Source organism: Notolepis coatsorum (genome assembly GCF_963971535.1).
Source record: "Notolepis coatsorum genome assembly, chromosome: 11".
In the NCBI taxonomy this organism is placed as follows: Eukaryota; Metazoa; Chordata; class Actinopteri; order Aulopiformes; family Paralepididae; genus Notolepis; species Notolepis coatsorum.
Window position 1 is genome coordinate 74,205,706 of NC_140175.1, and position 23,967 is coordinate 74,229,672.

General features: G+C 46.8%; 1 protein-coding gene across 1 annotated transcript in view; it reads left to right on the forward strand.

The window, feature by feature from the left end:
- Window positions 1–23,967, forward strand: part of sardh (sarcosine dehydrogenase) — a 64,676-nt gene that overhangs the window by 33,688 nt on the left and 7,021 nt on the right. The window contains 2 exon segments of the mRNA XM_084324959.1: window positions 13,433–13,526; window positions 16,010–16,028. Of these exon segments, the coding sequence (XP_084181085.1) occupies window positions 13,433–13,526; window positions 16,010–16,028 (113 nt within the window).

Below are 23,967 nucleotides of genomic sequence, written 5' to 3' on the forward strand. Positions count from 1 at the left end.
AATATGTACATGCTGGTGTGTTAGTACACATCCCTTTTAGCTGGAGCCTCTTCCAAGGTTAACTAAAGCTAAACTAAAAACTAAAACTATGTGTGAAATTACATTTTAGTTAACTTTAAATGTATTAATTAATAAAACATGATTTCTTTTTTAAAACTAACTATATTGTGTCAACACAGAAAACATGAGGAGACATTGGTGCATAATGTTTATTGAGACTGGGATGTCTACATGACTGATTACACAATACTCACCCATAGCACCTGTGTAAATGTCTCACTTAGGAGATAGGAACTGTTCCATTTTCATCCCATGGGAGAGGACAGAAGCCCTGGAGGGGAGCACACACCCAGAATGACTTGCGGTCCGAGAAAGTTTGAGTGTGCCTGAGCACGGAGGCACAACCACCATTTTTAAATACCACAACAGCACAATCGGAGTCCGACGCGTTTATTCCATGGCAGCAGAACGTTTTTAAGAATTTAAACACCACATGGCCAAGACATTAAAGCCAAGATACATAGCATGTTAGTCGCTAACGTTACCACTCGGTTCTGATGCTGTGTTGTATCAAATGGAACATAAAATAAAATCGGACATCAGAGTGTCTCCGGAGCGTCACCACCACTAAATACACCTCTACATCCAAAAATGTGAACCACAGCGACTTATGTAGGGCCACCACAAGCGCTGTGATTGGCCCACTTGTCTTGAGACGGGAAACTCTGTGGGGCAAATTCACAAAGGGATTGCGTGCCTTTTTCTGATGCAATGCCGGCGCAAATAACTCTGAAACACAGTTTGCTATTCACAAAGGAAGCGCAACGGGTGTAATGAGGCGGTAACTGCATTGCCCCTCAGCATTGCGTCCCGGTGCGTTGGTGCTATTTTCGGCAATTTAAATTAGGTAATATGGGCGGAACATGTTCCCCGTTCTATGCAAATAAGCCTCATAAAAAAAAAAAATACGCTCTTTACGTCTTCAGAGATCTGGTGGTAATGAAGCGCATTTATAAATGGGTGTCATTGCCAGCGTCACAGGTGATCATGGCAGCAGTAATTGTTGCCAGACGAAGGCATTGTAATGAAAGAATATTTCGAAAGAGAATATCACTTTTTGATTTAAGCGAGACCGAAATCATCCGGAGACACAGGTTGCCAGCTCATATCAAGCAATTCTTGATCTACTCGATGAAATCAACGATGATATTGAGCCAGCCACCCAGAGATCCCATGCAATCTTATTTATTATTTTAATATTGTATTCAAATTTGCCATGGCACTGGCAGGGATGGGTACCGAATTAGGTACTTTTAAAGGTACCTACCGAATCACGTCGGTACTACTGAGATCCGTCTGTGCCACATTTCGGTACTGTAAAAAAAAAAATCTTTTTTATTTTAATTTGTAACCATTTTTTTTACGTCAACGTTCACACGCACACTATACGCGTACCTAGGATTCTACTTGATTCAACAACAAAGCAGAAGGGGCAATGGCAAGCCGAAAACGGTTGAAAGTGTGGTTATTTGAAGTTTGGATTTATTTTTGTACAACTGAGATAGGTAGATTACATTTTTAGAGACTAAAGTACCGAAAAAAGGTACCGTTGGGTACCGGTATCGATTCACAGGTACCGGTACCGGTTCAAATGTGAAAGGTACCCAACCACTGCCATGTTGCCACTGACAACATCTGGTTTCTTTGTTAGTGGGAAGACTGGCATTGCATGCTGTTCACCAGTGTATTGTAATCTGGTGTGAGCCGGCAGACGAGAGCAAAGTGCTGCGACGTGCACATTGTGGAAAAATGGGGGTGATTTTGCGCGAGCTTCCACGTGCACGCCCGTATTCCGATCCGCGCAATATTATAATATTCACGGGGGTAGATCTCGTCGTGGGACACAAGTTCCCAATGCATTGTCCCGTGGGATTATGCCCCCGCCGCGGCGATATTAATTGAGGGGTGGATTTGCAGTGATGAAAGAGGCAAAATTTAGAAACGCAAGGCTTGTCGCGGGCGACTGATGTGGTCCTTGGGGGCTACCTGGTACCCGCGGGCATCGTGTTGGTGACCCCTGGTATGATATACTGTATATATAGTATATGATAATGTGGGTTCTATTCTCTTAACTAACGCTTAAAGGAAAACTCCAACATTTTGGGAAATTAGCTTATTTAATATCTTCCCTGGAGTTAGACAAGAAGATACATACCTTTTTTGTCTCTCTGCATGCATTAGGCTTAGGGAACGCCCGCACCGTTAGCGTAGCTTAGCTTAATCACTGGAAGTGGGTCCTGAAGTTTCCTACAGTCACGAAATACACTCCAAATACAACTCCAAATCTTTCCTGTAAACATGTTGTGACCTGTGTATTTACCACGTGGAGAAATAAAAAATAATTGAATTCGACATTTACGTTTTCTAAGCAAATATTCTCGGAACTATTTTTTGCCGAACCACTCCTCTGGGCTCAGTGATTTCACGTCACCAGTGCTACTTTCTAACGTGAGGCCAGTGTTTGTTTACATTTTCATTTCATTCAAATGAAACTGAGCTGTAATTCAGCATAGCATATTAGCCTTAGTATGGTGAGTCAATACTAACTGACAAGCCAGAGCCATGTCATTGTTCAACTTTATTGCGAACTTTATCACGCATTTGAAACGGCATCACCCGAATGTGAATATCACTGGTACACGGAAGAAACAGATCCTAGTGCAAACCCAGCTCCCCGTGGCATTCAAGCAGCATCTCGCTATTAATTCAGACCGGGCCAAAGCAATAACAAACGCCATAGGTGTTTTTATAACAGCAGATCTGCGACCATACTCCGTTGTCGAGAACACTGGGTTTAAGCACATGTTAAAAGTAATATAGCCCCGCTACCTAGTTCCCTCTCGTCCGTATTTCAGCCAGCAGGTCATACCACCAGCTCTGTATAAACTAGCCCCTTTCGTGACTGTGATGCAAGCCCTGGCTGCTCCTGTATTCAAGCATCACAGTCATGAAAGGGGCTATGTATAAACAAGCACACGCTACAGTTGTCCACGACTTATCCTCCAAGGCATCTGCTAATATAATAATCTTCAGATTTACTTAAGTGTTATTAGTAGGTTACAGCAGTAAGCATTAGTTTGCTCAGTAAATTATGGCCAATTCGTTTTATATTGTTTAATACAGTTAAATAAAAAGATAAATGAAAAGCAATTTTTTTGTACCCCCCCCCATTTTCGAGAGAACGATAGCTTTTCGAAATGCTATAAAAAGGATATGAACCGATTAAAAAACAATCCGTTTAGACAATGTTGACTGCAAACAAGTCATTGATAAGCGACGGGCAGATTAGACACATAATTAGCCATAATTTAAAACATAGATTATGCGTTTTTAACGCTAACATTAAGTGGATGATGGCATTCAAGGGGGTAAAAAGGAAAACACGGCCGGCACTGATAGTGTTAAGCAGCACATATAAATGACTAACTAACTTAGTTAATTAATTACTAACATAAATAGCATGGTAATTGTTGTGAAGGGCCAGATTAAACCGAATATATATATTTATTTATATATATATATTTAATTGTATTTGTATATTCTCTAATATTCCCTGATATCCCTTGTATATTCCTTGTACAATATGCATTGAATATCCATTCTAGCCTACTGAACATCCCATAATAGTCTCCATTCTACTATTGGTCGAGACCTTGGTGCCAGGCTGCCATACCCCTCAGACCCAGTTCAAACGTACCGCTCCACATGTACGAACAAGTCCTAGTTCCGCGTAGGAATCTGGCTACCGCACCACTAATGGGACTATTTGTTCATAGTGCGTATATATACTGCGCTACTAAAGTAGGACTTTCTTTTCAGTCCAGTTTCTTACCCTCCAATAGAGTCACAGACGTAAAGCCTCCCCGCGACGCCACGTGTGGGAGTAAGGCCAAGTTCGCCTACCATCGGTATTGAGACATCGTGTATATTAATATTTGAATAGTCATATTTGGCACTATATCGTCGAGTTGGACGTAGTCTATTAAGCTAATAATAGTCTGTTAATATATAGTGCTTCGTGCGGTGAGAATACTACCGTAGTCAGTACCCCATCGTTTCGGGCAGAGAACTGGCTGCTTACCCAGGGTGGTTGACCCTATGTGAAGCTGCACCCGAGGAGCCCCAGAGCCGACGAGCGAGTGGACCTGTATACCGGATTATTCTACCGACGACAGCCCGCCTTCCCAGGCACGGATTATGCTTTGTATACTTTGATTATTCCATGGATAAAGACCCCCGACACTGCCGTGTGTTGGAACCCCCCCCCCTGGAGAGGACGCAAGGTGAGGAGACGCTCTGCAAGACGAGGTCGCTTCACGTCTCTCCCCCGTGGACCGGAGAGAGCCGGCCCACAAAGAGTCCACCTGCTTTCATCTGTGGTCCAAGGATCGCCGGCGCATTGAACGGCACTACAGTGGGTTCACCTGGGATACCCTTGGCCGGACGAGGCAGCCGGATTCTACCCCCCCCCCCCCCCTCCTACTCCTGTCGGCTTACAAGCGACCGGATTAACCCCCTCTAGTGTATCTAGTATATAATCATTAAAGTATCATTGCTGTTATTCCTTAACTATTCCAGGTCGTATATTTACCACCTGCGCCTTCAGAGATTGGACATTCTCTATTGATATACCGACGAATACTCTTTGCCATAAAAGTGCATACTATTTCAATTCATAAATGTAATTAAGTGATTAAGTGCTTGTTCTACACACCATCGCTGTGTAGAAATAAAGACCTGTTTCGACTTCGTACATTTGTGTTGGATCCGTTTCATCTACGTGAGAGTGTTTATGATAATATATTTATGCCGTGTACTGGGTGGCCGAATATTAAGTACAAAGGTAGTGGTAGTAAGTATCATATCTAGTAATACAGTCAGGGAATTGTACCCCTCAGTTACAATTGGTCCTTCGAGCCGGATGGTAATTAGTGTAATATTAATATAGTGTTATTAATATTGAAATGGCCTATGATGAACACTCCACGAAACGATCCTCCTAACCAACGCCCGCAGCGCGAACGACGGCTCCCTCAGTACTTAGAGGCTTACGCTGTCAGTCAACAACCTAGTCTTCTACTAACAGTAAACGCGGTAAAACTAGAAAGTAAAAGTATGTCTAACCCCAACTCCCAGACTACCCCGACCATAGAGGCCCCTACGGGCTCTAATGTAACTGACCAAGTTCACGGTGGGGACCAGTGGGAAGCAGACATGACTTCACACCCCGCCAGTACTGAAGAAGTAGTCCCCGATGAGTCCCGGGAGGAATACAACGCTACCGAGAGAGAACTCGGCACGGAAGAAGACGGGGAGAGCACCGTGGAGATAGAACTCCAAGGCTCCGCAAGGAGTACCCCGAGGGAAGGCTCCCCTATACAACCGCCTTCTCCCAGCGAGGCAGAGAGGACCCTACAGCAGGCCTTCCTCATCAGCCTGAACGCCGCTGCTGAACGCGACCGACAGCAGATCCAGCAGCGAAGCGAACACGAGCAGATACGTCTAGAAATAAGACGCATTCAGATGGAAGAGAATGTGGCCCGAGAACGAGCCGGTGCTCAACGGGACGCAGCGCGCGACAGACAGCAGTCGCAACTAATAGAACAGCTGATCAGACGGACAACACCCTCTCCCTCCGCCTGAGGCTCCAGGAACTCGTCTAGACACACCTCCAGGGCGGCATCCCCTAGCCGAGTAAACAACCCTGAACTTGACCAACAGACGAGGTCTATACCCCCCACAGACCACCTCCCCCCACCGGTCCAAGCGAGACCTAGCAACCGGGAAGGAGCAGCATATCCTGTGGAGAGGCTAAACCAGAGACTACAAGCACTGGATGACCTAACTGAAGACGAAGAGGAAGAGGAGGAGAACCACGCCCGAAGACAGCACAGTACTCTACCGGACCAGGAGGCCCGGTACAGCCCAGGCTATACTCCCGCGGAGCTGCGCTACAGACCCCCGACTCTATACCCGGGTGAGCACGACGCACGACCCGCACCGAGGAACAGCACCTGGACAAGCGGGCCATGGTACACTGCCGGTACCAGCCCATACCAAGGAGCGGGAGGAGACTCGCCTAGGAGGCCTCTCCCCCAACGCTCGCCGATGTATCCACAGTCAGCGTCATACATTGGCACGCCTATGGTACCCGACTTCACCCAAGAGAACCGGGCCCAGTATACAGAACTCCGCATGTGTCTGGAGACCATGTTGGTGGATGTATTGGATGAACGCCACAAATACGCCATCCTACTGAAGCACTTAAAGGTACCCCGCGCACATAATATAGCGCTCGCCTACGCGACTTCCACCACCCCATACACAGCAGCGCTGGTAGCATTGGACCAGAGGTATGGGCGCATATGGGATTACGTGATCCAGGAGATCCGACACATCGACCGCTTACCCCCAGCAATAGACAATCGAGCACTGGACGACCTGTCCATCAGAGTGCAGTCCCTGGTAGGGATGTTGGGAGCGCAAAGAGAGAAGGGGAGGCATGAACTTTACGCCAACTCAAATGTGGAAAGGATCCTGGAGAAGCTGCCGCCCGCTCGTCAGGAGCGCTTTAGGCGGCAGAGGGACCACAGAGACCCGAATGGCCCCGAACCGAACCTCCTCGATCTAGCAGACTTCCTGGCGAGAGAAGTCAGCAGCCTACGGCTAGATACATTCGGACGGAGCACCCCTGGCTCCAGAGAAGGAACCAGACGACTAAATGATGGAAGAAGATCGGTGACTGTGATGCACCAATCGGAGTCAGTACCGAGCAGCAGGAGCCACAGTACCCCCTCCAGAACGGAGAAGTGGAAGATAGTGTGCCCCTACTGTGAGAAAGAACACTGGCTAGCGCAATGTGACTCCTTCCCCAAGCTGAACGCGGAGGAAGCAGGTCAATGGATAAAGTCCAACAAGCGCTGTTTTCGCTGTGCGCGCTCACACATGGCAGCCGAATGCCGCTTAAAGAAAAGGTGCACCAAGTGCGATGGAGCCCATCTGGACATACTTCACGACAGTAACAGACGGCGCCCTTCACCTGCACCATCCAGCCGCAAAGCGAGCGTCATGTACATCGATCCCGCCAGCAGCAGTGGAGCCCGAGTACTCCTAAAAGTAGTGCGTGTGACACTAAGCTACCAGAATAAAGTCCTGGACACTTACGCCGTCCTCGATGACGGGTCAGAGAAGACCCTGCTGCTCGCCTCCGCTGCGGCCCAGCTAGGGCTGCGGGGAAGCGAAACCCAAATGACAATTCGGACAATAAGACGAGATTTGAAGACGATAAAGGGCGAGAATGTCTCATTCTCTATCGCAGCAAGCGGCCAGCCTGAGCGACGGTACCAGATTGCAGACGCTTTCACCAGCCAAGAAATAGGACTGTCGCGGTACACATACCCCGTCGCCAAGCTGATGGAGAAATATGCACATCTGCGCAAGTTACCGATCCCGCTCATAGACAATGCTATGCCGACCCTGTTGATAGGCTCCGACCATGCAGACCTCATTGTCCCGATAGACCGGGTTCATACCGGACCCCGAGGCTGTCCTGCAGCAGTCGAGACCCGTTTGGGATGGACTCTCCAAGGCCCGCTCGCCAAATCTCTCAACCGAAGTACAGCCACTAGATGTCTCCACTCCCGAGTCACAGAGGGAGAAACCGCACTCCTGCAACACGTAGAGCGGCTATGGACCTTGGAACAAATGCCCTTTAAGAACGGAAAGAAAGACATTCGCTCTAAAGATGACATTTACGCCATTCACCTCCTCGAGACAGGGACCAAGAGAGTCCCGGTCAACGGCGTGTTGAGATACGCCACGCCACTCCTGCGGCGAGAAGGAATGCCTACTTTCCACGCCAAGACAGACGCCACAGAACGGTACCTGCTGAACACGGAGCGGCGCTTAGCCAAGAACCCCGCCCAAGAGAGTGTATACCGCGCTGAGATTGAGAAGCTCATCACAGCGGGACACGTCACAAAGATGGACATTAAAGAGGCTGACCAGACCACTGAATCGTGGTACGTGCCCCACCACAAGGTCCATCACAACGGTAAAGACCGCATAGTATTTAACTGCAGCTACCAGATCGGATCCCAAAATCTAAATAAAGAGTTACTGCCCGGTCCCACACTCGGCCCCTCCCTACTCGGCGTTCTACTCCGCTTCCGCCAGGAAAAGGTGGCCATCAGCGGGGACATTAAAGGAATGTTCCTGCAGGTGAGATTAGTAGAGGCGGACAAGCCCCTGTTACGGTTCCTATGGAGAGAGAAGCCAGGAGATGAGCACCCAGCCATCTACCAATGGGAAGTCCTCCCCTTCGGAACGACGTGCAGCCCCTGCTGTGCGACATTTGCACTACAGAAACATGTAGCAGAGGACCCAGCAGCGGACGAAGAGGTCCGACACAGCGTAAAGAACAGCTTCTACGTAGACAACTGTCTACAAAGCCTTTCAACCCAGGAAGAAGCCGAGGCTCTCCTGATTAAACTCTGCGCCTCATTGATCAAAGGCGGCTTTGATCTCAGGCAGTGGGCCAGCAGCGATCCGCAAGTACTGCGCAGCCTCTCCTCTGAGGACAAGGCAGCCAGCAGCGAGACCTGGATGGCTACAATCCCGGGAGAAGCCCAGGAGATGACCCTGGGATTGGTGTGGCGATTCAAAACAGATTCGCTTCACTACAGACACAAGCCCCTGACTACGGAGCAGGGAAGGCCGGCGGCAGCGCCGACCACCAGACGGAGTGTGTACACAACACTCGCCCGACAATATGACCCGCTAGGATGTATTCTACCGTACACCACCAGGGCAAAAATGATTGTACGAGCATTGTGGGACAAGGACCAGGGCTGGGACGACCCCATTCCCGCACACCTTGCATCCACCTGGAGAGAGTGGGAGATGGAGCTCCACTCACTCCCAGGCGTTAATATGCGCCGAAGCTACTTCCCACCCACGGTGAGGCCAGAGACATGTAAAATGGACTTACACGTCTTCAGTGACGCCTCAGAGGTCGCATACGGATCAGTAGCCTACTTGCGGGCCCAAGACCAGGGGGGAGAGATCTACACAGCATTTGTCCTCGCCCGCTCGAGAATAGCCCCACGCAAGCAACAATCTATCCCACGTCTAGAGCTCTGCGCAGCCCTAGCCGGAGCGCACCTAGCCACGCTTATCCAACGTGAGCTCACCATACCGGTGTCTAGAACAATCCTGTGGTCAGATTCCACGACGGTACTCGCCTGGATCAAAACGGACTCATGCAAGTACAAAGTCTTCGTGGGAGTCAGAGTCACCGAGATTCAAGACTTAACCGAAGAGTTAACCGGAGAAACAGAGTGGCGCTACGTTGATACAAAACAGAACCCAGCTGACGTCATCACCCGGGGGATGCCCCTGGATGACCTCACCCGTCGCAATGTCTACAGTGACGGCCCCGCATTCCTAAGACTCCCGGAAGGACAGTGGCCCATGCCTATCCCGAGGGAAGCAAGTCCAGAGGAGGTGGAAAATAAGAAGTCTGTGTTCTGTGGATTGAGCACCGTAGCCTCCACCGACCCTAACATAGACGATTGCACGTCCATAGAGAGTGCACAACAAAGAACATTCCTGCGGTACCACCCGGAGTGCAAGTCCCCCGCTGATATGTCAGCAGCTAACTACGAGGAAGCAGAATTGCTTCTACTGCAGCGAGCCCAGAGAGACTCGTTCCCCGATGAATTGGCCTGTCTACAGGGAGGAAAGCCCGTCCCATCCGACAGCAGATTAATTCACCTGGCCCCCGAGAGCGACGCTCATACCCTCATCAGAGTGGGTGGTCGCCTACGCAGAGCCCCCAATCTACCGGATGACATTAAATACCCGATCGGATTGAACAGCCGACACAAGGTCACAGAGCTGATTATAAAGAAATACGATGAGGATGTACATCACGCAGGAGCAGAAAGAGTCTTCGCGGAAATCAGACGTCGTTACTGGATCCTACAAGGAAGAGAGGCGGTACGACGCTTCCAGCGAACATGTCTAGACTGCCGCAAGTGGCGCGCGCAGCCCAGCATACCAAGGATGGCTGACCTTCCTCCATGTCGCCTCCGAATCGGTGACAAGCCATTCCACTCAACGGGTATGGACTGCTTTGGCCCGCTGCACATAAAGAAAGGAAGAGGAACCGAGAAGCGGTGGGGTATTGTATTCAAATGCATGACCACCAGAGCGATACACATCGAGCTTCTCCCGACCATGAGCACAGACTCATTCCTTATGGCCTTCCGAAGATTCACATCACGGAAAGGAAGACCGTCTACCCTATTGTCCGATCATGGGACAAACTTCAAAGGCGGCGAAAGAGAGCTGAGAGAGAGCTTCCAAGCTATGGGCCCAGAACTTAAGACCCACCTCGCTCCAGCACAGGTTGATTTCCAATTCAACCCCCCAAACGCACCCCACTTCGGTGGCACTTGGGAACGAGAAGTGCGCTCCATAAAGACAGCCCTGTACGCAGTACTTGGGGCCCAGACTGTGGCGGAAGAAGTCCTAATGACAGTCCTCACGGAGATTGAGGGAGTACTTAACTCGAAGCCCCTCGGATATGTCTCCAGTGATGTGGCGGATATCGACCCAGTTACCCCCAACACACTCCTGATGGGGCGGCTAGATCCTGCATTACCCCAGACAATGTACCGGCCTGAAGAAGCGAACGGCCGACGAATGTGGAGGTACAGCCAAGTATTAGCCGACAAGTTTTGGAACAGTTTCCTACTGCACTACCTACCGTCTCTACAGACCCGCCAGAAGTGGGTAAAGGAGAGAGACAATTTGACAGAAGGAACAGTCGTCATGATTATTGATCAATCACTGCCCAGAGCTATGTGGCCGGCCGGCCGCGTAAGCAAAGTGATCACCGGTGCCGACGGCAAGGTCCGAGCAGCTGAAGTGCTCGTCCAGGGTCGCACTTACACCCGTCCCGTGGCAAGGCTCATAGAACTGCCTCGACTCCCAGACACAATCGATGATGACCATGACCCTACAACCCTATGACTTTGTGAAGTTGACTGACCCCTACAGCAAACCCTTATGTGTAAATAGACAACGCGATTAATCTGTCTCTGTTTAACTGATTAGGTCTGGGACCTATTCAGGGGGTGGCTGTTGTGAAGGGCCAGATTAAACCGAATATATATATTTATTTATATATATATATTTAATTGTATTTGTATATTCTCTAATATTCCCTGATATCCCTTGTATATTCCTTGTACAATATGCATTGAATATCCATTCTAGCCTACTGAACATCCCATAATAGTCTCCATTCTACTATTGGTCGAGACCTTGGTGCCAGGCTGCCATACCCCTCAGACCCAGTTCAAACGTACCGCTCCACATGTACGAACAAGTCCTAGTTCCGCGTAGGAATCTGGCTACCGCACCACTAATGGGACTATTTGTTCATAGTGCGTATATATACTGCGCTACTAAAGTAGGACTTTCTTTTCAGTCCAGTTTCTTACCCTCCAATAGAGTCACAGACGTAAAGCCTCCCCGCGACGCCACGTGTGGGAGTAAGGCCAAGTTCGCCTACCATCGGTATTGAGACATTGTGTATATTAATATTTGAATAGTCATATTTGGCACTATATCGTCGAGTTGGACGTAGTCTATTAAGCTAATAATAGTCTGTTAATATATAGTGCTTCGTGCGGTGAGAATACTACCGTAGTCAGTACCCCATCGTTTCGGGCAGAGAACTGGCTGCTTACCCAGGGTGGTTGACCCTATGTGAAGCTGCACCCGAGGAGCCCCAGAGCCGACGAGCGAGTGGACCTGTATACCGGATTATTCTACCGACGACAGCCCGCCTTCCCAGGCACGGATTATGCTTTGTATACTTTGATTATTCCATGGATAAAGACCCCCGACACTGCCGTGTGTTGGAACCCCCCCCCCTGGAGAGGACGCAAGGTGAGGAGACGCTCTGCAAGACGAGGTCGCTTCACGTCTCTCCCCCGTGGACCGGAGAGAGCCGGCCCACAAAGAGTCCACCTGCTTTCATCTGTGGTCCAAGGATCGCCGGCGCATTGAACGGCACTACAGTGGGTTCACCTGGGATACCCTTGGCCGGACGAGGCAGCCGGATTCTACCCCCCCCCCCCCTCCTACTCCTGTCGGCTTACAAGCGACCGGATTAACCCCCTCTAGTGTATCTAGTATATAATCATTAAAGTATCATTGCTGTTATTCCTTAACTATTCCAGGTCGTATATTTACCACCTGCGCCTTCAGAGATTGGACATTCTCTATTGATATACCGACGAATACTCTTTGCCATAAAAGTGCATACTATTTCAATTCATAAATGTAATTAAGTGATTAAGTGCTTGTTCTACACACCATCGCTGTGTAGAAATAAAGACCTGTTTCGACTTCGTACATTTGTGTTGGATCCGTTTCATCTACGTGAGAGTGTTTATGATAATATATTTATGCCGTGTACTGGGTGGCCGAATATTAAGTACAAAGGTAGTGGTAGTAAGTATCATATCTAGTAATACAGTCAGGGAATTGTACCCCTCAGTTACAGTAATAATACGTAGGTTATTAATCAATGAATGTATTGATACATTTATTTATATTACAAATGATACACCAGTAGAAGTCATGTTATTTCCACATTGTGAACTTGTCGCTCTCATTCATAACAATTGAAGCAATAACATTCTAGCAGTCGCCTGGCAAAAATCGCCCGCCGTGTGCATTGGATTTAAGAGCTTCCCTCTCCCTCATTTCGGGTTTATTTCTTCCCGTTCCTGATATCTGCCAACAGCGCTGGCAGGTGCAGACTGCTCTGTGAGCCAACTGCGCTGGAGCAAATCAGGAGCAAATTGCACACATATGGGCGTGTTTGCGCTAGTATCTCATCCGCACAATATCCTTAGTGAATGGCTCGCAAAGACGGAGCAGATACCGCATGCACCGCGCAATCCATTCTTTGTGAATTCACCCCTGTATTTGCCTTGATGTGTACAGACAGCAGTGATTTTGTGCAGATTAGAGATTTGCAAAGAACGTCTTTGTATATATGTGTTTGTAAAGATTACAAGATGCCACAAAATTCACTGGTTTGGACACCTTGGATGGAGTGAGAGATGATAATTGAGGGATGAGAAGTGAGATAAGAGAAGTGAGGGATGAGAAGTGAGGGATGAGAAGTGAGATGAGATGTGAAGGAAGAGAAGTGGTTAGTTTGGGCTACTGTGTGGTGACTTTCTCCGGCTCTGTGCCATTGAAACTCATTACTCCATGAGTGCCCTACTACTAAATTACTTTAAATGCACATCCCTGATTTGCAGTTATCTTTTGTGGGTCTCTGCAGTCGTGAGGTTCTTCAGGAAGTCCTGGACACAGACCTGAGCAATGAAGCGTTCCCGTTTTCCACACACAAATTAGTCAACGCAGCTGGACACCAGGTGAGACACACACACAAAAGCACACACATACACACACACACATGCACACACATACACACACAAACACAACACATATATACTTTAACACATTCAGGGCCATGGGATGAGTCTAATTAATGTCAAGAGGACCGGGGAATGTAAACAAACGTGGGGCTGTTTGTAGAGCTAAATCTATACTTTATAGTATTGCTATCTGTCCATTCTCATTGTCAATTGAGTCCATAAACCGTCCCTTCAAAATGGCTTAAAGAAAAAAATTATTCATCAATAGGTTCTCATTTTATAGCGCCGTGAATATAAGCGTTATACGGGATTTGGGACTAGTATATTTTCTGGAAGGCTAGATATAGAGCTAATAGCTGCTAACGTTATATCCAATGACATTTCCGTTTTACAGATGCTACAGAAATAACTCAAACTGCATATGATCGGCACGCTCCCAAAGCATGTATGCATGAAAGGGGGCGGGGGGGGGGGGGGGCGGGGGACGTCGTTTATTATTATTGATTACCAATAACCGTGTTCGTCTAACTAGCCACATAGGCCGATCGCCTGGATGGCTATCAAAACAATGCCCGATCGGGCTGTAATTTACGTGAAAAAGATCTTACCATGAGCCGGTTGGATCCCCCCGAGCATTTCCCCGCTATCGATTGCCATCTGGTAGATCGATATGTCCATTGGCTGATGATAAATCCCCTTATTGCATAGTGAAATCCGCAATTCAAAACGTATCCCGTGCAACAGACAATAGCTATCGCTTCAGATGAGTAGAAAACTACATTAGAGATCCAAAAAAAGAAAGACAACTTCTGCCACAGGGAACACTCTATTATCGCAATAGCGCCCCTAAGAGGATCTGGCCGGTATTGCATGTTGGCGAATTCAAACAGTAGGGTAAATCTGCAGTGCCGCTCGGCGACTTTGAATAGGTTATTAAAATGGAATAAAAGCAATAACAACTTGCCACGGATATATCCGTGCTTCTGTCCATTAAGCATGGAATCGAAACACGGAGATCTCCGTGCTTGGGCGGGAATGTGTTAAAAGGGAACAACACCCACATTATGAATTCCAATATTTATTGTTATTTCCATGGCGTGTGAAAGTACAAACAATATTTGTAAACATAAGCTACTCTCCTCCAAAGCCAGAAACCAGAGAATCATGGCTCATATGTGTTATGTCATCAGCTAATCCCATTTCCAAATCGTGGTCTATTTACAAACATTTATGGTCAAAAAGCACACAGTTACAGCTGTACAAGCTGTGTGCAGCACCTCAGGCTCACTCAGGCCCCGTTTAGACGGAAACGCTAGCAGGTGAATCCGCAAAAATATTTTTTCAGATGTGCCTTTCGTTTATACGGAAACGGCGTTTTTACGAGGTGAAACCGTAAAAAAGTGAGACCACCTTCCAGGGTGGAATTCCTAGAAACAGTAAACCTTTGCGCTCTCGTCTAAACTGTCAAACCGCATAAAACGATGACGAAAGGGTCGTCAAGGCTCTCGTCGCGCCTACTGCTTACATCACAGGCATGCGCCAGTAGCCTAGAAGCGTAAACAAAGCATGTCTGATTCTATCCATGGCGATCACCTGAAGGCTACATTGGCAGTACTTTTAAATACACAAGAATCTGTCCCGCGGCTATCACAACTATTATGACTGGACCCACTGTCTGTGAGTGACTCTGCTTTGGTCCAATCACATTCCCCACCCACACTCTGCGAATCAGAGGCAGAGTAGGGCGGGTCTTCAAAGCACGTCATGTGACATATGCGCCAATCGTGTGACAGCGGGGCTCCGTTGTCTCGAGTTGTTACAGCCTCGTCTGCACGGAGAATTCCACCCCAAAACGCTCTTCTAAACGCAAAATTAAAAGTGAAACCGCAAGACGACTTTTGCGGTTTCTGTTCAGACTTCCATCCCAAAACGCTCGTCTAAACGTAGCCTCAGTCTGAAAGTGACTGTTTTGGCTCCTGTTTCTTTAAATGCAAATGAGCTGCTGCTCCCCTTTGCTGTGGCACTTCCGGGTTCCCGAAATTCAGATCAAACTGTAAAACTAAGCGGTGCAGATCAAATATGAATGAAGATCCAGCAATAGCATATTCTATTTCTCACCTAAAATGTTGTCAAACATATTTCAGTGAAAGAGAAAAGATAATGTGTGAAACGCCATTTTTAAAGGGAGATACACAAGTGTTACATGGTGACGTAGGCAGATACTGTAACAGAAGAAAATGTTGGACTAAAAACGAGGCATTTCAGGCGAGGGGGGGGGAATAACTCCCTTTGGCGTGAACTTTTGGCTTTGTAAGATGTTTTATGTGTGTGTGTGTTACTGTACAACGCTGACTGTCTTGGACAGGTTGAGTGGAGTGTACAGTGTGTTCAAGGACCTTTGTGATTTGCACTTTATATATTTATGTGTGTGTGCGTGCATGTGTGCATCTGTGTGTCTTGGTGTGGTTGATTGTGTTCAGGAGGCTTTTGACATACTGTGTGTGTGTGTGTGTGTGTGTGTGTGTGTGGTGTGTGTGTGTGTGTGTGTGTGTGTGTGTGTGTGTGTGTGTGTGTGTGTGTGTGTGTGTGTGTGTGTGTGTGTGTGTGTGTGTGTGTGTGTGTGTGTGTGTGTGTGTGTGTGTGTGTGTGTGTGTGTGTGTGTGTGTGTGTGTGTGTGTGTGTGTGTGTGTGTGTGTGTGTGTGTGTGTGTGTGTGTGTGTGTGTGTGTGTGTGTGTGTGTGTGTGTGTGTGTGTGTGTGTGTGTGTGTGTGTGTGTGTGTGTGTGTGTGTGTGTGTGTGTGTGTGTGTGTGTGTGTGTGTGTGTGTGTGTGTGTGTGTGTGTGTGTGTGTGTGTGTGTGTGTGTGTGTGTGTGTGTGTGTGTGTGTGTGTGTGTGTGTGTGTGTGTGTGTGTGTGTGTGTGTGTGTGTGTGTGTGTGTGTGTGTGTGTGTGTGTGTGTGTGTGTGTGTGTGTGTGTGTGTGTGTGTGTGTGTGTGTGTGTGTGTGTGTGTGTGTGTGTGTGTGTGTGTGTGTGTGTGTGTGTGTGTGTGTGTGTGTGTGTGTGTGTGTGTGTGTGTGTGTGTGTGTGTGTGTGTGTGTGTGTGTGTGTGTGCAGAGACCAACCATCAACTGAACTCTGTTATCACAGCAGAGCAGCCATTAAAACATAATCTACACAGTCCTATACCAGCTGGAGACACAACACAACACACACACAAGCACACACGCACACACACACACACACGCACGCACACACACACACACACACACACACACACACGGTTTAAAGACACACATGCAGAGGTAGAGACAGTTAGACAGACAGACACACGTGGCTGACCAGATGGTCTGGCTGACACTCCTTCCTCTGGGGCTCAAACAACCACACCACGGTCTGTCACTGATTGATTGATTGATTGAAAACTTTATTAACAGATTGCAGAATGGGTACAATACAGTACAGCTCAATACACACAATTGTTAAGGGGATGCAGACCAGAGAAAGACTTTCGTCTTGTTTACACCAGGGTCCCCCATTTTCAATTCATCAGGACATATATGACATACATGACATACAGATAGTCAGTACTGCTACATCTATACATTTATGACATACCAGATTTGCAAATACAGTACTGTTTGTGATACAGAAGGAGTCAAGAAAAGGGAGTATATACATTTGACGTAGAAACTGTACATTGGAGGAGGTTGGGTGGGGGGGGGTTGGGTACACTGGGATATTGACAACCATACTGGGTCATTTACATTGGAGGTGGTTGGGGGGGGGGGGGGGGGGGCACACTGTATAAACAAGCAAAACTGTACATTGAGGGGGGGGGGAGACTCTGTACAAACAAACAAAATTGTACATTGGACTATTGACAATTGGCGGTGGTTGGGTTAGGATATTTACAGGGGCCAGTGTTGAATTGCAGTCTCCCGTAGGTGTCTCTTGAGAGAGGTTTTGAAAGTGGGTAGTGATCCACATTCTTTTACAGCTTTGGGTAGGGCGTTCCACATTGATGTGGCATAATTGCGAAACGTGTTTAGTCCCTTATTTGAGCCGAATCTGGGTTTAACATGATTTGTGGAGCTCCCTCTGGTGTTGTGATCGTGGTATTCACTGACCTTTGGGAAGTATTTTGCCATGTACATGGGTACCTTGGTCGTGTAGTGTATCTTGTAGACCAGGCCCATTGCAAGTTGCTGTACTCTGTCATCTACTCTAAGCCATCCTAGGTTGTCAAAGTGGGCAGGGGTGAGGTGGGTTCTAGGAGTAAGGTCAAGCAGTAGTCTGACCAGTTTGTTTTGAGATGTTTGTAATTTTGTTTTTAGCGCCTTTGAGGTGCTTTGGTACCATGAGGTGCAAGCATAGTCGTAGTACCCCTGAATGAGTGCTCCTGCCAGAGTCTTCAGGGTATTCTTGTTTACCAGAGAGGAGATCCGGTACAAGAATCGAGTTCGTTGGTTGACTTTTTTTATTACATTGGATGCCATTTTGTCACAGGAGAGATTAGCCTCTAGGATGGAACCCAGGTAGGTAATTTCATCTTTCCTTGTGACAATATTGTCACCCACTGTAACTGAGAAGCCGTCGGTCTTGCTGAGTTTGTTATTTGAGCCGAAGAGAATGGACTCTGTTTTGCCCATGTGTAATGATAGTTTGTTATCAGCGAGCCATATGCAGATTCTGCCTAGTTCCGAGCTGAGGGTTTTTTCAACCTGTAACTTGTTCTTGTCAGAGACCAGCAGGGCTGAGTCGTCCGCAAACAGGAACAAGTTGCAGTCACAAGCTGACGACATGTCATTTGCATAAATTAGGAACAGTAGCGGTCCTAGTATGCTTCCTTGTGGAACACCACAGCTCACTGTGAGAGGGGGGGATAGGGTACCGTTTACCTCCACCATCTGTTCCCTCCCCTCAAGGTAGGATTGCATCCAGCTCACTGATAGACTATCAAAACCAATTGCTTTTAGCTTGTCAATCAGAATGGAGTGATTGACCGTGTCAAAGGCCTTTTGTAGGTCCAGCATGACCATGCCGCAGTATTTGCCTGCGTCCACCTCTTGTTTGATGTGGTCATTCAAATAGAGAAGGCATGTGTCAGTGGAGTGGGATGTCTGAAGCCAGATTGGAATTCGTAGATTAGATTTTTTTCCGCTAGGTACTTTTCGACCTGTTCGTAGACTATTTTTTCCATGACTTTCGAGATGGAGGTGAGAATAGAAACAGGGCGGTAGTTGCCTGGGTCTAATTTGCTGCCCTTTTTGTGCAGAGGGGTCACCCTCGCAATTTTGAAGGCCTTGGGGACGTGTCCCTGTTTTATGGAGAGGTTTATTATGTGTGTGATGATTGGGGTGATGGCGGCTGCTCCTTACTCCTCTGCTCTCCTCTCACCCAAGTCACTAATTTTCTCCTCTCTCACCACTTCTCCCACTCCTCTCCTCCCCCTCTCCCTTTCTCCTCCTCTCCTCCCCTTCTCTTTAATCCTCTCTACGCCCTCTATCCCTCTTCTACCCTCTCTCGCCACTCTACTCTCACCTCTCATTTACCTCCTCTGACCTCTTTTCTAACCCCTCTATCCTCCTCTCCTTTTCTCTCCTCTCTCTCTACTCTTCTTCTCCTCTCCTCTCTACTCATTCCCTCCTTTTTTCTCCTCCTCTTTTTACTCCTCCCTACCTCCTCCCCTCCTCTTTTCATCCCTACACTTCTTCCACCCTCTCCTCCTCTCTTCTCCTCTCTCTCTCTTCTCCTCTCCTCTCTCTCCTCTCCTCTCTACACTCCTCTCCTCTCTTCTTCTCTACTCTCTTCTCCTATTCCTCTCCTCCTCTCTCCTCCCTCCTCCTCTTCTCCTCCTCTCCTCTCTTCTCTCTACTCTCTTCTCCTCTCTCTCTCTCTTCTCCTCTTCTGCTCCTCTCCTACCCTCTTCTCCTATCCTCTCTCTCCCCTCCCCTCCTCTTCTCCTCTCCTCTCTCCTCTCTCTCTTCTCTTCTCCTCTCCTCTCTCTTCTCCTCTCCTCTCTCTCCCCTCCCTCCTCTCCTCTATACTCCTTCTTCTCCTCTCTTCTCTCTCTTCTCCTCTCCTCTCTCTTCTCCTCTCTCTCTCTCCCCTCCCCTCCTCTCCTCTTACTCCTCTCCTCTCTCTCCTCCCTCCTCTCTCCTCCCCTCCTCTCTTCTCCTCCCCTTCTCTCTTCTCCTCTCCTCTCTCTCCTCCTCTCCTCTCTCCTCCCCTCCTCTCTTCTCCTCCCCTTCTCTCTTTCTCCTCTCCTCTCTCTCCTCTCTCCTCTCTTCTCCTCTCCTCTCTCTCCCCCTCCCCTCCTCTCCACTCTATACTCCTCCCCTCCTCTCCTCTCTCTCCTCTCTCCTCCCCTCCTCTCTTCTCCTCCCCTTCTCTCTTCCTCTCCTCTCTCCTCTCTCTCTCCTCTCTTCTCCTCTCCTTCCCTCCTCTCTTCTTCTCTACTCTCTTCTCCTTTCTCCTCTCCTCTCTATACTCCTTCCTTCCCTCCTCTCTTCTTCTCTACTCTCTTCTCCTCTTCTCCTCTCCTCTCTATACTCCTCCCATCATCTCTTCTCCTCTCCTCTCTCTTCTCCTCTCCTCTCTTCTCCTCTCCTCCTCTCCTCTCTACACTCCTCTCTCTTCTTCTCTACTATCTTCTCATCTCCTCTTCTCATCTCCTCTCCTCTCTACTCTCTTCTCCTCTCCTCCTCTCTTCTCTCTCCTCTATGATCCTCCCCCTCCTCTTCTCCTCCCCTCCTCTCTCCTTCCCTCCTCTCTCTCTCTCCTCTCCTCTCTCTCTCCCCTCCTCCTCTTCTCCTCTCCTCCCTCTCTTCTCCTCTCCTCTCTATACTCCTCCTCCCTCCTCCTCCTCTCTCTCCTCTCTCTCCCCTCCTCCTCTCCTCCCCTCCTCTCTCCTCCCCTCTCCCTCTCCTCCTCTCTCCTCTCTCCTCTCTCTCCTCTCCTCCTCTCTCTCCCCCTCCCCTCCTCACGTCTCTGTGGATCAGACAGAGCCTGCTGTTTGAATTAAAATAGATAACAAGTATCCCGTCCTTGAGTACTCGCTGTGTAAGATGTGCTCTGTGTGTGTGTGTGTCTGTCTGTGTGTGTGTGTGTCTGTGTGTCTGTACATCCTTCTCTTTTAATGAGTGAGCACTTAGAAAAGTCACACACAAACACACACACACACTACATGCGTAATGAATGAACAGTAGGCTTATATTATTCTAATGACTTGTTTTATTAGGAGATTGCAGATACTGTATGCACTGCCCTATAGTAGTAAGTCATACTGGAGAACGTACAGTACACATCTTAGAGTGACATCTTAACACATTGGGCGCCAAAGACGAGTTAACTAATGTTTTGGCCGCCATGCGTTGAGCGCCAAAGATGAGTAAAACTCGTTTTTAGATCCATTGATCTTTTTCCTCTGATACCCGTTCTAAATCATCATCCGGATCATTCTAGCCGTCTCTGTGTCGTTTGTATATGTTTGAATTGCAATGCCGATCGACTATCACCAGGGCCCAGTAGTTCAAAACTTTTAATCCCTATCTGATCGGATCAGATTTGGATTTTGGGTAGTTCAAAACCAAAAAAACAGGATTAGGATCACTGTGATATCTGATCAGATCAGGAAATCAAATCTAAGCTTTAATCTGGATCAAATCTTCAAAACTGGTAGTTCAAAACAACAACACAGGATTGGGATCAGTTTGATCCCAAAAAACTGGATTATCTTGATCCCACCAGGGTTGGATTTCAGTGGATTACCAGAGCAAAATGTACTATACAATTTATTTTAAAATATGTTTCAATATAATAAGATGGCAAAATGTGTTAACTGAAATAATTAAAAGAAATTTGCCTTCATGGCAAATCAATTTTATTTTCCATTTTTTGGTCATGTTTGTGGGGGCCTATTTTGTTTTCAACCAAATGTTGATGACATAAATGTTTATTGCTCATAAAAGTATCACAACAAAGATTGTCAATCACAAATGTAATTTAGAAAAAATATCTTCAACAAAGAAAGAGTCCATCATCATCACCTTCAGCAAACTGAAACCTCACTTAGAAAAAGTTTTGAACTACTGGCCCTGGTGGCAGTATCGTCTGTCTGAACTGGATTGGCTTGGTGTTGATACATGGCCTCCTTTTTCTTTTCTTTTTTTGGTAGTGGCCTCTCCTCCTGCTTGAACATAGATTAACATTGATCGCCTCGAATTCCGTTGCCTAAGCATATTTTACCATCGAAACGTGTATAGACATATACACTGGTAATCGCGATGGCGATGCGATCACTTGGAATTATTCTTTTTGGAATACCTTCTGGCTAAGGTAAGGTATATTTTGTGAAGGTACATATATACATGTTATATACCTTTGATTTGGGAGTATTTGGGGGTTTAGCGAATCAAGCAGAACGATTCAGGCTTATTGCACATAACTAGGGATGTTCGATGTTGGCTTTTTTACCGATACCGATATTGTCCAACTCTTAATTTCTGATACCAATATCAACCGATACCGATATATGCAGGGTTCCCCCCCACCCCCAAAACTGAATAATTTCAGGTAATTAACATTACATATCTCTTGTCGTGGAATTCATTATGCATACTTTTATGGCTGTCTTAAATACTTCGAAGCAAAAAAAAAAAAAATATATATATATATATAATATATATTATGTAAAAAAAAAGAAAAAAATTCAAAAAAAAATTTACTTCGATTTTTGTGTGTGTGTGTGTGAGCGCGCGCACGCATGGGGCCATTGGGTGGGGCCGGGGGACAAATACACTGGAGGAAAGTAACCCAGCTCAGCACTGCCCAAATTATATCATCACTATTGCCTGTTTGAAGGATATCATCCTCAAACACATATACACCTACATGCCTTGTAGAATTCCACACATAAGAAGAAAGATACTGGGATGAATAAACAAAATAGGAAATAAAATGTAGAAATGCATGCAATACATAAATAAATATGAATCTCCATATATGAAATAGAACATTTAGATAAGTGCTACTGAGATGTTTTGGTGAGTTCTTTGTTTTTTTGTGGAAGTAGCCCTTCTTAAAAATGCATGAACATTCACTGATAATTGGTCTGTAGTGGAGTCTACAAGGTCTACATTGCCGGACCATGTAGAATCCGGACCTTGTAGACTGACATAATTCTGTGCATAGTTTAGTCTACACAGGCCATATTTCAAATAATCAAAATCTTACTTCATTCATCTTAAACATTCTTGATTTGGGGGATTGGTAGTTCCCATGAAATCTGAAGTTGTTCAAACGACAACAGCGATCACCTTGAATCAAATCACACAGCCGAGTGAAACCTTGTTGGCTGCGTCACAGTCACGAAAGGGGCTACTTAATTCATTAATCCAATCCACTTTATTTATAGAGCACATTTAAAAACAACAAAGTTTACGAAGTGCTCTACAAGTCCCACAACATAAGATAAAAAAAAATAAAAATAAAAAAGCTTCGATTGCCAAAAAAAGCTTCGAAGGTCAGCCCTAATACTTTTGACAATAAATAAAATCAGAATTTGTTCTTACTTGCTTGCCTGGGTAAATAAAGGTTAAATAAATGTATCACATTTTAATGCCAATATCGGCCGATAATATCGGACACATAACGCGTTTTATCTCGCGATGTGTCCGATGTTTAGCGTGTAATAAACTACAAACTACAGTGTGTAGAAACAAACTATCTTTTCCATGTTGCACTACAAGTAATGTCTGTCAAATGAGCCACACCATTGTCTCCACAGCTATAATACAGAACACACACCAGGCCTGTACACTGCGATGATATGATCGCAAATTGCCCCTAATTTGGTCCGTGCGAGTTTAAAATATATCTGGGGGCAAGCTTGCGAGTGGTAATTTCAACCCTTCATTCGCATTTCACTCCTAAATTAATCCATACAAATTGTAGTAAAACATTAGCCTACAACCAGGGCTGTACAGTGCAATATAATGTTGCGGTTGTAATTTCATTAGACAGACCAGCGCGAACCTTTAATAACATGCAATTTAATTGACACGAGCAATGAGCTAACGGTAGCTTCTAACCAAGGTTACCATTAGGATTATGCTAAGCTAACTAGCGATCTCTGCTAACCTGGAAAACGGTCAAAGCGGACTCCACAAGACTAGTTCCATTCGTGAGGAAAGGGGTGGGTTATATTATATATATATATACAACGCTTGACAACAGAAGTTTAAACATAACTTCATATTTATTGGTTATTCATTTCTGTATATCATTGAATTGCCATCTCCGTGTGTCTCCATCTCTTCCTGTTTACATTCGAGAGTGACGTCATCACCTACGGCAGCTTAGACTATCAAAATGCGAAGGGTCTCTCTCTCTCTCTCTCTCTCTCTCTCTCTCTCTCTCCCTCTCTCATCTCCCTCTC